This window comes from Anoplopoma fimbria, chromosome 3 (assembly GCF_027596085.1).
Source record: "Anoplopoma fimbria isolate UVic2021 breed Golden Eagle Sablefish chromosome 3, Afim_UVic_2022, whole genome shotgun sequence".
NCBI classification, from domain to species: domain Eukaryota; kingdom Metazoa; phylum Chordata; class Actinopteri; order Perciformes; family Anoplopomatidae; genus Anoplopoma; species Anoplopoma fimbria.
The window spans coordinates 203485-218189 of NC_072451.1; the positions used below are offsets into that span (position 1 = coordinate 203485).

The following is a 14705-nucleotide window of genomic DNA, read 5'->3' on the forward strand; positions in this document are numbered from 1 at the left end:
TGTGATGGGTGTGATGGTTTTGATGGGTGTGATGGTTGTTATGGGTGTGATGGTTGTTATGGGTGTGATGGGTGTGATGGGTGTGATGGTTTTGATGGGTGTGATGGTTTTGATGGGTGTGATGGTTGTTATGGGTGTGATGGTTGTGATGGTTGTTATGGGTGTGATGGTTGTGATGGTGTGATGGTGTGATGGGTGTGATGGTTGTTGATGGGTGTGATGGTTGTTATGGGTGTTATGGGTGTGATGGTTTTGATGGGTGTGATGGTTGTGATGGTTGTTATGGGTGTGACGGTTGTTATGGGTCTGATGGGTGTGATGGTTGTTATGGGTCTGATGGGTGTGATGGTTTTGATGGGTCTGATGGGTGTGATGGGTCTGATGGGTGTGATGGTTGTTATGGGTGTGATGGTTGTTATGGGTCTGATGGTTTTGATGGTGTGCAGAGGGGAGAACACGTGGAGAAGAGGAGACGCTCGTTTTGCTCCCCCTCCTCTCTGGTGGAGGTTAGCTGGATCAGAAGCAGCAGCTGCTCCATCGGAGGCTTTTATGTTGAAAACCCCAAACAGGAAGTATCTTGTAGCGTGTTAGCTCCTGGCTAAGCTCCGTGACGTTCTAACAAGGTTCTAGCAAGGTTCTCCAGGATGCTGGGGGATCTGGAGCGGACCCCCCGGACTCTGCTGGTCTGTGACCGGTCCAGTTTCCTGGAGGAGAAGAACCGGCTGAGTGCTCAGGTGGAGCAGCTGCACTTCAGCTACAAGGTAGCCTAGCCTGTTAGCTTAGCATAGCGTGAGAGCCCTGTCTAACAGTCAGCATGTTAGCTTAGCATAGCGTGTTAGCTTAGCATAGCGTGAGAGCCCTGTCTAACAGTCAGCCTGTTAGCTTAGCATAGCGTGTTAGCTTAGCATAGCGTGAGAGCCCTGTCTAACAGAGAGTCAGCCTGTTAGCTTAGCATAGCGTGTTAGCTTAGCATAGCGTGAGAGCCCTGTCTAACAGTCAGCCTGTTAGCTTAGCATAGCGTGAGAGCCCTGTCTAACAGTCAGCCTGTTAGCTTAGCATAGCGTGAGAGCCCTGTCTAACAGTCAGCCTGTTAGCTTAGCATAGCGTGAGAGCCCTGTCTAACAGTCAGCATGTTAGCTTAGCACTAAGCTGTTCTGTGAGAGGTGATTATGAATATTCATCAGAGAGAACAGCTGACCCGTAACTGATTTAAAGGGAATGAAAGGAAAATAGAACACCTGTAGAATTTCAGTTCTGTCATGAGCCCTGTCATTTGTTCTGTAAATTGTTTTACCTGTGCAGGTGTCCCTGCTGCTGCCTGAGTGTAGCTCCGCCCCCTCTCACCTGGAAACTGTATTTAACAGTATCAACAGTTATTACCTGATCAGGAAGCTGCCCATACACGAGCTACTGGAAAAACACTTCCTGGAGACCGCCGTGCACCAAGGTAACACCTGACACGTACCTCACACTCACCTGTGTACCTGTACATACCCCTGACCCTCACCTGTGTACCTGTACATACCCCTGACCCTCACCTGTGTACCTGTACATACCCCTGACCCTCACCTGTGTACCTGTACATACCCCTGACCCTCACCTGTGTACCTGTACATACCCCTGACCCTCACCTGTGTACCTGTACATACCCCTGACACTCACCTGTGTACCTGTACATACCCCTGACACTCACCTGTAGACCTGTACATACCCCTGACCCTCACCTGTAGACCTGTACATACCCCTGACACTCACCTGTGTACCTGTACATACCCCTGACACTCACCTGTAGACCTGTACATACCCCTGACCCCCACCTGTAGACCTGTACATACCCCTGACCCTCACCTGTAGACCTGTACATACCCCTGACCCTCACCTGTAGACCTGTACATACCCCTGACCCTCACCTGTAGACCTGTACATACCCCTGACCCTCACCTGTAGACCTGTACATACCCCTGACCCTCACCTGTAGACCTGTACATACCCCTGACCCTCACCTGTAGACCTGTACATACCCCTGACACTCACCTGTGTACCTGTACATACCCCTGACCCTCACCTGTAGACCTGTACATACCCCTGACACTCACCTGTGTACCTGTACATACCCCTGACCCTCACCTGTAGACCTGTACATACCCCTGACCCCCACCTGTAGACCTGTACATACCCCTGACCCTCACCTGTAGACCTGTACATACCCCTGACCCTCACCTGTAGACCTGTACATACCCCTGACCCCCACCTGTAGACCTGTACATACCCCTGACCCCCACCTGTAGACCTGTACATACCCCTGACCCTCACCTGTAGACCTGTACATACCCCTGACACTCACCTGTTGGCTTATGGTCACTGTGGTCATGTGTTTTATTTTGTAGGAACCACTACATTTAAAGTAGCCATGGGAAGCGTGCTAATGTTTCACAATAAAAGCTGTGATGAAATGTTCCTGTATGAACACAATGATGTCATTAATGTTTCTGCGCTGCAGGAGGAGTCTCCGGTCTATCCTACGGGACCAGGATAGACCAGGACAACTGTGTCGCTCTGATGCCAAACGGTAAAAGTTCTGATGTCATGTACAGGTGTCTTACCCATGACAGTCCACTGTCACCTGTCTCCCTCTGTCTGTCTGCAGGTCACCTGTCTCTCTCTGACCGTCTGTCTGTCTGTGTGTCTGTCTGCAGGTCACCTGTCTCCCTCTGACTGTCTGTCTGTCTGTGTGTCTGTCTGCAGGTCACCTGTCTCCCTCTGACTGTCTTACAGTCTGTGTGTCTGTCTGCAGGTCACCTGTCTCTCTCTGTCTCTCTCTCTGTCTTACTGTCTGCAGGTCACCTGTCTCCCTCTGACTGTCTGTCTGTCTGCAGGTCACCTGTCTCTCTCTGACTGTCTGTCTGTCTGCAGGTCACCTGTCTCTCTCTGACCGTCTGTCTCTCTCTCTGTCTTACTGTCTGCAGGTCACCTGTCTCCCTCTGACTGTCTGTCTGTCTGCAGGTCACCTGTCTCTCTCTGACTGTCTGTCTGCAGGTCACCTGTCTCTCTCTGACTGTCTGTCTGTCTGTCTGCAGGTCACCTGTCTCTCTCTCTGGATAAAGACTCCTTTGAGTTGTTGGGAGTTGAGGGGAAACCTTCGAGGTTCAACCATCGAACAAACAGCAGATTCGGTTTGTTTATTAGTAAACACTTCAGGTTACCTGGGCATCGAGCCAGCTGATTGGTCGGTTGAGAACTGAGAAGAAAAAACTAAAACGTCACAAAAGTACAAACATATGAATAAAAACACATTTACTAACCTATAAATACATCTACTGATGTAGCAGCTGCCTTCATTAAGACGTACACTGAACAAATACCAAAGTACTGTGAGTCTGTATCTGTCATATAATACATCATGTATAAATATATATAAATATATTTATATATATTACAGTAGTGTCTGTCGATTTGACTGACAGCAGCATGGCTCCTGGTGGGCGGGGCTACCAGAGACTCGTCACAGGTCTGAGGTCACGACTTCAACTGAAGACAGACTTCCTGCTGTCACATCCAGGTGAGCAGCACCTGTGTGTTAAACCACAGAGCCATCTCTGAAATATCCCACAACCATGAACGCAACACTACTTCATTGAGCGTCAGTTTAACCCTTTAACTCCTGAACGCAGCGCGTCTGCAGCCAGGTGGGAAGTTATTACCCATAACCCTCTGCTTTGTCGTGTAGGGGGCGGAGCCTCTCTGCAGGCCCTCCTGTCTCGTTACGATTGGTCGGAGCACAGACCTGAGATCAGCAGCCACACCCTGACAGACCTGTCCTGCCCCCTGCTGACCTCTGACCTGCAGTCATGTGACCCTCACCGCCTCCTGGAGTGGCTCGGCGCCGTGGACGCCCACATCAGCCTGTGAGACGGCGGACGCCATGACAACGTGTCCTATTAGACCTGCTCTGTACGCACCCTCATGTGACGTGGCCTCCTGGTGACTCTTCTTCTGTGGTTTCAGCGAGAACTCATCAAGCAGCTTCCTGTCCTCACTGGTCTGTCCTGAGCCGAAGACCAGGATGAGTCAGGCTCTGAGTGTCTCCGTCTGCGGACTGCTGCGTCCTCCAGACGTCCACCGACTCATCCAGCAGATCAGGTCAGCTGACCTCTGACCAGCAGAGCAGGGAACTCTACGACATTCAGAGGGATTTAGATTCAATACGGGGTTCAAGTTTATGGACGTTAATTCTTAAACCTGATAATGATGGAGTACTTCTAGTACTACTATTACTGCTGCTTATAGCAGTATTCTAGTACTACTATTACTGCTGCTTATAGCAGTATTCTAGTACTACTATTACTGCTACTTATAGCAGTATTCTAGTACTACTATTACTGCTGCTTATAGCAGTATTCTAGTACTACTATTACTGCTGCTTATAGCAGTATTCTAGTACTACTATTACTGCTGCTTATAGCAGTATTCTAGTACTACATTACATTACATTACATTACAGTCATTTAGCAGACGCTTTTATCCAAAGCGACTTACAGGAAGTGTATTCAACATAGGTATTCAAGAGAACTACTAGTCACCAGAAGTCATAAGTGCATCGCCTTTCTTAAACAAGCATCTCAAAGTATAAGCCAGAGCAAAAGTATAGTGCAGAGGCAGATTACTACGAAAACAATAATTGCAACAGACTAATCCGAATATAGTAAGTGCTACAAACTACTACGAATAGGATAAGTGCAGTAAACAAATACAAATTCAATAAGTGCAGCGAACTGATACGAATACAGTAAGTGCAGCAGCTAATACGAGTGCCATAAGTGCTACGAGGAAGGCTCCGGGTGCTACTATTACTGCTGCTTATAGCAGTATTCTAGTACTACTATTACTGCTACTTATAGCAGTATTCTAGTACTACTATTACTGCTGCTTATAGCAGTATTCTAGTACTACTATTACTGCTACTTATAGCAGTATTCTAGTACTACTATTACTGCTGCTTATAGCAGTATTCTAGTACTACTTATAGCAGTAATAGTAGTTCTTCCAGTACTGCTACTCTGTCCATACTGCTGAGAGTAACAGTGTCCTCACCTGTCCTGCAGGTGTTACCTGGAGGAGCCTCGGGTGGAGTCCTGGGTGTCGCTGACTGTTCATGGTTTTGTTGATAGTCCAGTATCGTGGGGGGGCGAAGAACACGGAGTCCTGAGAGGAGGAGAGAACTTCTACAGTCTGCTGATGTTCCATGACCACACCTACCATCTACACCTGGCTACAGGAGCACACGACACCTGTCCTCCCTGATCTCACCAGGTCTCATTATTTGATAAAACGTCTCGTTATTTGTTTTTGTTCTAATCGTAAAAAAACTACAATATTTTATTTGATGTGCAAATAAATATAACGTTAAAGAAAATTCCAGTTTTTTATGAACCTTTTTTTTAATTCGTCAGCTGATTTTTAAATGTTCGATAGCTCTGACGTTCTGAGGTGACATCACTGCTTGAAGCAGGATGTGATTGGCTGCATTGAAATCAAGGCCGTTTCCCAATACCAAGTATGGTCAAGTGTGGACTTGCAAACTTGCAAGTTCAGACTTGGATAGTTCGACTCGGGAGTACAAACTCCCGAGGACGGGAGGACGCAGTACGGTCATTTTGCAATTGGAACAGCAGCGAACTTGATGACGTCACCAACTCAGCTCGTCGGTCCCGCCTACTCCGGTTATCTTCAGTCATATATATTGACAATAAAACGAAATATGATATAAAACACAACCCTGCCTTTTTTCGTTTTCATTTAGAAAATATTAAAATATTAATATGTATATGTTTTGTGTTACATCTGCAACCACAACCACAGAGACACCGGCACATCTGGAGAGGCCTAGCCGAGATCAGGCTGCTGTCAGCGGGATGCATGAGCATCACTGCCCGGTCTCCTCTCTGGTCCTCTCATATATATATATATGTATATATATATATACGTATATATACATACGTATATATACATATATATACGTATATATATATACGTATATATATATACGTATATATACATACGTATATATACGTATGTATATGTATATATACGTATATATACGTATATATACGTATATATACATATATATACGTATATATACTATACGTATATATACATATATATACGTATACGTATATATATATATATATATATATATATATATATATACATATATATATATATATATATATATATATATATATATATATATATATATATATATATATATATATATATATATATATATATATATATATATATATATACTATATATATATATATATATATATATATATATATATATACATATATATATATATATATATATATATATATATATATATATATATATATATATATATATATATATATATATATATATATATATATATATATATATATATATATATATATATCTATATATATATATATATATATATATATATATATATATATATATCTATATATATATATCTATATATATATATATATATATCTATATATATATATATCTATATCTATATATATATATATATATATATATCTATATATATATATCTATGTTTGCTGGTGAAATGCATTCTGGGATACTTGGCTGTCCAAAGTCCACACAAGTCTCCTCCGATGCATCCCCGATATAACGGAGCAGGAACACTTCCGGGTATTTGGACCGTACTTGGCTGAATGCGAACTTGTGTATTGGAACAGAACCTGGGCCGCTAGATGACGTTTCACACGTTCAGGAGGACACAAGTACAGAGAAGTTCACTGACTGAGAAACGGCCCAGGTCTCAGTCTGGACACGCCTTCTACTTCCTGGTTTACACTTTGATCATTCAAATGAAAACACAAGAATTTATGGAGTGGCTTTAATTTTACACATGAGAGCAAAGTACGATTAATAACAATCCCCTCAGGTCCAGATCTGGATCACAGTTCAGTCAGCTCACACATCCATGATCACATGAATCACAAGCCACACCCACATTATGCAACGTCACAGTTTCCTCTCAGGTGTCAATATTTACCCATAATTCATCAGTTAAACTGCTGATCAACTGATTCAGAGTGTGTCAGCGCCCCCTACAGGCCTCAGAGTTGATGTCCTGAAGGTGGCGCTGCAGCAGAACTCACTACAGACAGCTGAGGACCCGTCTTCTGATGGTCCGGTCCAAAAACCATGGAGGTCAGTGTCGGTTCATATCCACTTCCTGTTATTCCTCCTGGCAGATATTCATCAGAGACATATCTGGGAGAAGGTCAAAGGTGACCTCCATTTAAAGGCACAGTCCAACATTTTATAAATCCTCTGGTTTTCGTCAGTCGGCCCGGAACTGTTAGCATAGCTTAGCACAAAGACTGGAAGCAGGGGGAAACTGGAAGCAGAACTCTGTCTTGTAGGAGCTGGTTTCTCCCTGAGGAGGTCTGTTCAGGTTCTGTTCAACCTGACACATTTCAATGTCCCAGTTTGGTCGTCCGCCATTTAAACACAAACCAATGTCACAAATGTTAATCTGTGATGGTCCTGATGGTACTACCCAGCAGAGGACCCAGGATGGAACCCTGTGGAACCCCACAGGGGAGTAAACTGTGGAGGAGAGCTAGAACCAGAGGATACAGAAATGTCTCATCATTCTGCTGAAATTATAACTTAAATGTTTACAACAAAAGGAGGAAACGTTCAGCTCCAGTCTTTGCTGTTCCTGGTTTAGGTCCTGGTTCAGGCCCTGGTCCAGGTTCTAGCAGAGCTCGGTGCTCCTCTGCAGGTACTGCAGGATGGAGTCGGTTCCCTGCAATGAGCCCCAGACCCTCTTCAGGGCTTCACACTCCCGCTCGTTAGCTTGCTCCAGAGCACTGCGGCTGGTGTTCCTCATCAGGGCTTTAGACTCCCGCAGAACCTGCAGGACAGGAAGTGGAACCACCATCACCACAGATGGTGGAGAAGAGGAACGACTGAAACCAAACAGAGGTCAGTGTGTGTGACACACACACACACACACACACACACACACACACACACACACACACACACACACACACACACACACACACACACACACACACACACACACACACACACACACACACACACACACACACACACACACACACACACACACACACACAACTGACCTGTGGGTCGACCGTCACCAGTTCTTTGACTCGCAGCATCACTTCCTGTGTGAAGGTTCCCGGCCAGAGAACCTGAGACACCAGCCCTTTAGAACACGCCTCCTGAGCCGTCAACTTCCTGCCACTCAGAAGCAGCTCGTTAGCCTGAAACAGATGAGGCGGTAAAGTTAATGAGGCAGTAAGGTTAATGAGTTAATGAGGCAGTAAGGTTAATGAGTTAATGAGGCAGTAAGGTTAATGAGGCAGTAAGGTTAATGAGTTAATGAGGCAGTAAGGTTAATGAGTTAATGAGGCAGTAAGGTTAATGAGGCGGTAAGGTTAATGAGTTAATGAGGCAGTAAGGTTAATGAGTTAATGAGGCAGTAAGGTTAATGAGTTAATGAGGCAGTAAGGTTAATGAGTATGGTTAATGAGGCAGTGAGGTTAATGAGGCAGTGAGGTTAATGAGGCAGTAAGGTTAATGAGGCAATAAGGTTAATGAGGCAGTAAGGTTAATGAGTTAATGAGGCAGTAAGGTTAATGAGTTAATGAGGCAGTAAGGTTAATGAAGCAGTAAGGTTAATGAGTTAATGAGGCAGTAAGGTTAATGAGTTAATGAGGCAGTAAGGTTAATGAGGCAGTAAGGTTAATGAGGCAATAAGGTTAATGAGTTAATGAGGCAGTAAGGTTAATGAGGCAGTAAGGTTAATGAGTTAATGAGGCAGTAAGGTTAATGAGTTAATGAGGCAGTAAGGTTAATGAGTTAATGAGGCAGTAAGGTTAATGAGGCAGTAAGGTTAATGAGTTAATGAGGCAGTAAGGTTAATGAGTTAATGAGGCGGTAAGGTTAATGACGCAGTAAGGTTAATGAGGCAGTAAGGTTAATGAGTTAATGAGGCAGTAAGGTTAATGAGTTAATGAGGCAGTAAGGTTAATGAGGCAGTAAGGTTAATGAGTTAATAAGGCAGTAAGGTTAATGAGTTAATAAGGCAGTAAGGTTAATGAGTTAATGAGGCAGTAAGGTTAATGAGGCAGTAAGGTTAATGAGGCAGTAAGGTTAATGAGTTAATGAGGCAGTAAGGTTAATGAGGCAGTAAGGTTAATGAGTTAATGAGGCAGTAAGGTTAATGAGTTAATGAGGCAGTAAGGTTAATGAGGCAGTAAGGTTAATGAGTTAATGAGGCAGTAAGGTTAATGAGGCAGTAAGGTTAATGAGGCGGTGGACTGACCGAGGCGAGGCCCATGATGTGGGGGAAGGTGAAGGAAGAACAGGCGTCCGGCGTCTGGCCGTAGGACGCGTATGGCGTCTGGAACCAGGCCTTCTCATTGGCCCACACCACGTCACAAAGAGGCAGGATGGCAGCACCGAGGCCGTGCGCAGGCCCATTAACCGCCGCCACAATCGGCTTCCTAAACTGGATGAAGGTGTTAACGAAGGTCCTAAGGAAGAGGAGGCAGAGGTCAGAGGTCAAGCCTACTGACAGCACTACTAACTGATGACATATCATTAGGCATTACCTGATGGTTTCAGCCATCTTGATGCTCTCCTTCTTCCTGTCCTCCGTCAGCCGTCTGATGAAGTACAGGAAGTCCAGGCCACAGCAGAAAACGCTTCCAACGGCGCCGAGTAACACCAGCTTGCTGTCATCTGATGCTGCTGTCGCCATGGCACTCTGGATCTCCTTCATCACCTAACAAGGAGACCAAGGGGCAACATGGCTACTCAAGTTTGATCAGGTGGTCTATCAGTTTTAGGCAGGTCTGACCTCACCTCATGGATCAAGGTGGTCTAGCCAATGGGGGCGTGGCTTTACCTCAGCTTTGATAGTCTATGTTAGGGATGTGGTCTAGCCGATGGGTGCGTGGCTTTACCTCATAGTCTATGTTAGGGTTGTGGTCTAGCCGACGGGGGCGTGGCTTTACCTCATAGTCTATGTTAGGGTTGTGGTCTAGCCGATGGGGGCGTGGCTTTACCTCATAGTCTATGTTAGGGTTGTGGTCTAGCCGATGGGGGCGTGGCTTTACCTCATAGTCTATGTTAGGGTTGTGGTCTAGCCGATGGGGCGTGGCTTTACCTCAGGATTGAGTGTGTTGTTCTCGGAGCTCTTGGTTGACAGCAGGATGTGAGTGAAGCCATCTTGTTTCTTCACAACAATGTCACGGTAACGGTAAGCGCTCTCCGTTTGACGGACACTGAACCTCAGACGTTTGTCGAAAGCAGAGCGTTCCTCCAGACGACGCTTCCCTGTCGCACTGGTCGCCCCGGTAACAGCACTCTGCACACCTGACATCCCATTGGCAGCTACAGCCTCCATCAATGCTGAGTTACCTGGAGGAGACAGAACGAAGCAGCTCATCAGACAAAGGGTCATTTTGATTGTTCTTAACTTCATGCCTGTTTGAGAGGCGGTCTTCCTCTGGGTGAAGCTCTCTGCACTTATGTTGAGAGAAGTTGGGAAAGAGACCAGCGGTTGCAACAACGCTGGTTGCAGCATCCAGGCTTCTTCTCGCTAAAACCGGTTGTAAATCTTACGCCTGAGAGAGGAGCTGAGAAATGTGAGGAGGAATAATTTAGTGACTCACGGTCAAGTTTGAGTTGCTCTCTTTTTGGTTACTGCTGGAGAAAATGGGTCCAGCAGAAAACAACAACTTGGCTTTAAAAGGTGCATCCCCACACTGCTGGTAGACGACTTTAAGGTGCACCGTTAACCTGGTGACGATGGAGACCCCCATATTCAGATTTGATCAGAAGTCTTACCTGTGCCGCTGAGGGAGCGCATGGCGGCTGGTGTGACAGGTACTTGGGGCGGGGGCAGGGGGTTTTGGCCACGTGGTCTTGTCCCCATGCGGGCCCTTTCCTCTCCGGGTCCCAGCTGGACCCCTACAGGTTTCTCCAGCAAGGCTACCTCAGGTGGGACCAGGTGAGCGTCCTGAGCTCCTGCCTCCAGACTGTGAGCCGCCTCGCTGGGAGAGTCCTCCGAGTCCAGGCAGCTTTTCATGGGACTCTTAGGGACCAGGATCTTGATGCCGGTCTTGGACAGGTCTACGCTGCGGCGGGCCGAGCCAGCCGTAGAAGCCGACATCAGAATGCTGCTGAACCGGCCGTCTGAAGAAGGCTGCGAGCTGACGGAGGCCGGACAGGTAAGTCCAACAGGGGACAGGTGAGCCGGGCCAAAGGCAGGTTTCACCTGGTCACAGCCTCCAGGTAAACCTGTGATGATGTCACTGCTGATGTCACTGCGAGCCGCGGCGTCGGGCAACTGCCTGCAGGGCGGTCTGTGGGCGGGGCTGCAGCGGTGGCTGGGCAGGCTGCGGGTGGAGCGCAGTAACGTGGTGTCTCTCTGCCACTCAGCGTGCTGACGGTTAAAGTCGTTGACGTAGATCATACAGGTGGACAGGTGAGTCTCGGGCTCCCAGGTGTCCCCCTCTGAACCGTAACCTCTCCACCGGACCAGGTACTCCACCTTCCCCTTCTTGTTCTTCCTCTTGTCCACGATCCGCTCCACCTGCAGGAGCAACACTGTTATTCAGACGTTAACCCTTTAACTTACAGAGTAACTTAACTAGCAGTGGTTCATTCAGACGTTAACCCTTTAACTTACAGAGTAACTTAACTAGCAGTGGTTCATTCAGACGTTAACCCTTTAACTTACAGAGTAACTTAACTAGCAGTGGTTCATTCAGACGTTAACCCTTTAACTTACAGAGTAACTTAACTAGCAGTGGTTCATTCAGACGTTAACCCTTTAACTTACAGAGTAACTTAACTAGCAGTGGTTTATTCAGACGTTAACTTAATTAATCGTCTCAATGATCGATCTGATTGATTGATCCATTATGAAACTGGTTTCAATTGCCTTTGTTGATAAACTTATTGGTTAACTGATCACTAGTAGTTTATTATTGATCACGCTGAGAGTTTAATCACATTATAAAAAGTTTAGACCACATTTTGTCTGCTAGCACAGAGCTAGCACAGAGCTAGCATTGGTTTAGCACAGAGCTAGCATTGGTTTAGCACAGAGCTAGCACTGATTTAGCACAGAGCTAGCACAGAGCTAGCATTGGTTTAGCAGTGAGCTAGCATTGGTTTAGCAGTGAGCTAGCATTGGTTTAGCATTGAGTGAGTTTAGCATTGAGCTAGCATTGGTTTAGCAGTGAGCTAGCATTGGTTTAGCAGTGAGCTAGCATTGAGCTAGCATTGGTTTAGCAGTGAGCTAGCATTGGTTTAGCATTGAGCTAGCATTGGTTTAGCAGTGAGCTAGCATTGGTTTAGCAGTGAGCTAGCAGTGAGCTAGCATTGGTTTAGCAGTGAGCTAGCATTGGTTTAGCAGTGAGCTAGCATTGGTTTAGCAGTGAGCTAGCATTGAGCTAGCATTGGTTTAGCAGTGAGCTAGCATTGGTTTAGCAGTGAGCTAGCATTGGTTTAGCAGTGAGCTAGCATTGAGCTAGCATTGGTTTAGCAGTGAGCTAGCATTGGTTTAGCAGTGAGCTAGCATTGGTTTAGCAATGAGCTAGCATTGGTTTAGCAGTGAGCTAGCATTGGTTTAGCAGTGAGCTAGCATTGAGCTAGCATTGGTTTAGCAGTGAGCTAGCATTGGTTTAGCAGTGAGCTAGCATTGGTTTAGCAGTGAGCTAGCATTGAGCTAGCATTGGTTTAGCAGTGAGCTAGCATTGGTTTAGCAGTGAGCTAGCATTGGTTTAGCAGTGAGCTAGGGTTAGTTAAAGCAGCTGCTCGGCCTGGTGTTCACAGCTCACTAACCAGTCACTAACCAGTCACTAACCAGCCACTAACCAGCTCACACAACTTTTCTCCTGAAGTTCACAAAGTTTTAGCTGCTAGCTACCGTTAGCATGTTAGCATGTTAGCATTAGCGCGTCACCTCGTAGAACTCTTCCGTCGCCATGGAGACTGTGCGCGTGCACGAGCAGCTTCTAGCAGCGTGTCGTTCCGTCGAGCAGCATGAGAGAACCTCAGAACCTCAGAACCGGTCCCGGTCCTCTCCGGTAACTGTCGGTGACCAGCCGTTAGCCGCGTCACGGAACATCCGGTCTGCCGACTGACCTTCACAATAAAAGCCTCCTGATGCTGTTAACGAGCATCATGAATGTGTGAAGCTTAACTTCTCCCTGAAGGACAGGAAACACAAAGAAGTCTTTAATGAAGTCAGTCCATGAAAGTTACATTCATTAGTCTGCTTTAGAGATCCACAAATATAAATATAAATACAAATATAAATACATACATACAGCGGGTAAAATAAGTATTGAACACGTCACCATTTCTCTCAGTAAATATATTTCTAAAGGTGCTATTGACATGAAGTTCACCAGATGTCGGTAACAACCCAAGTAATCCATACATACAAAGAAAACCAAACAAATAAGTTCAGAAATTAAGTTATGTGTAATGAAATGGAATGACACAGGGAAAAAGTATTGAACACGCTTACTGAAATGTATTTAATACTTGGTACAGAAGCCTTTGTTGGTAATGACAGCTTCAAGACGCCTCCTGTATGGAGAAACTAGTGGCATGCATTGCTCAGGTGTGATTTTGGCCCATTCTTCCACACAAACAGTCTTCAGATCTTGAAGGTTCCGTGTTCCTCTTCTATGAACTCTGATCTTTAGTTCTTTCCATAGAGTTTCTATTGGATTCTAGCAGCTTTATTTTCTTTCTCTGAAACCAATGGAGAGTTTCCTTGGCTGTGTGTTTGGGATCATAGTCTTGCTGAAATATCCACCCTCGTTTCATCTTCATCATCCTGCTAGATGGCAGCAGATTTTTAACCTTCCTTCAATTATATGAAGTTTGCCATGCTGAAAACCAGCCCCACACCATGATGTTCCACCTCCAAACTTCACTGTTGGTCTGGTGTTTTTGGGGTGATGTGCAGTGCCATTTGACCTCCAAACATGGTGTGTATTATGGCATCCAAAGAGTTACATTTTGGTCTCATCTGACCAGACTATATTCTCCCAGTATTTCACAGGCTTGTCTAAATGTTGTGCAGCAAACTTTAAACGAGCTTCAACATGCTTTTTCTTCAGCAGTGGAGTCTTGCGTGGTGAGCGTGCATACAGGCCACGGCGGTTGAGTGCATTACTTATTGTTTTCTTTGAAACAATTGTACCTGCTGATTCCAGGTCTTTCTGAAGCTCTCCACAAGTGGTCCTTGGCTCTTGGACAGCTCTTGGTAATGAGACACCTTTTTATAGGCCATCAGTTGGGACTGAACCAGCTGATATTCATTTGCACTGACAAGGGGCAGGATTGCTTTCTAATTACTGATAGATTTCAGCTGCTGTCTTGTCTTTCCATGCCTTTTTGCACCTCCCTTTCTTCATGTGTTCAATACTTTTTCCCCGTGTCATTCCATTTTATTACACATAAGTTAATTTCTGAACTTATTTGTTTGGTTTTCTTTGTATGTATGGATTACTTGGGTTGTTACCGACATCTGGTGAAAATGTCATGTCAATATCACCTTTAGAAATATATTTACTAAGAAAAATGGTGACGTGTTCAATACTTACACATATATATACAT

The 14705-nt window shown here is 45.4% G+C and overlaps 2 protein-coding genes across 2 annotated transcripts; one reads left to right on the forward strand and one right to left on the reverse strand.

Annotated features, from left to right (window-relative positions):
• Positions 1-446: 446 nt before the first annotated feature.
• Positions 447-5855, forward strand: rpp40 (ribonuclease P/MRP 40 subunit). The gene is made up of 8 exons (XM_054596126.1): positions 447-761; positions 1303-1447; positions 2501-2569; positions 3078-3173; positions 3440-3559; positions 3728-3905; positions 4006-4140; positions 5103-5855. The coding sequence occupies exons 1-8, from the start codon at positions 645-647 to the stop codon at positions 5299-5301; spliced, it is 1059 nt and encodes a 352-aa protein (XP_054452101.1). The 5' UTR covers positions 447-644; the 3' UTR covers positions 5302-5855.
• Positions 5856-6904: 1049 nt separating this feature from the next.
• cdyl (chromodomain protein, Y-like) lies at positions 6905-13191 on the reverse strand. The gene is made up of 7 exons (XM_054627001.1): positions 13035-13191; positions 10910-11657; positions 10227-10480; positions 9670-9842; positions 9381-9591; positions 8173-8316; positions 6905-7937 (listed from the first exon to the last, which is right to left on the reverse strand). Exons 1-7 carry the CDS (start codon positions 13056-13058, stop codon positions 7779-7781), a joined length of 1713 nt encoding a protein of 570 aa, XP_054482976.1. The 5' UTR covers positions 13059-13191; the 3' UTR covers positions 6905-7778.
• Between the last annotated feature and the right edge of the window lie 1514 nt (positions 13192-14705).

Coding starts and splice junctions, on each gene's coding strand:
- rpp40 (XM_054596126.1), top strand. CDS start 645: ATGCTGGGGGATCTGGAGCGGACCCCCCGGACTCTGCTGGTCTGTGAC. Junction 762..1,302: donor AGCTGCACTTCAGCTACAAG/GTAGCCTAGCCT, acceptor TTACCTGTGCAG/GTGTCCCTGCTGCTGCCTGA. Junction 2,570..3,077: donor TGTCGCTCTGATGCCAAACG/GTAAAAGTTCTG, acceptor GTCTGTCTGCAG/GTCACCTGTCTCTCTCTCTG.
- cdyl (XM_054627001.1), bottom strand. CDS start 13,058: ATGGCGACGGAAGAGTTCTACGAG. Junction 9,843..10,226: donor ACAACACACTCAATCCTGAG/GTAAAGCCACGC, acceptor TCTCCTTGTTAG/GTGATGAAGGAGATCCAGAG. Junction 8,317..9,380: donor ACATCATGGGCCTCGCCTCG/GTCAGTCCACCG, acceptor CATCTGTTTCAG/GCTAACGAGCTGCTTCTGAG.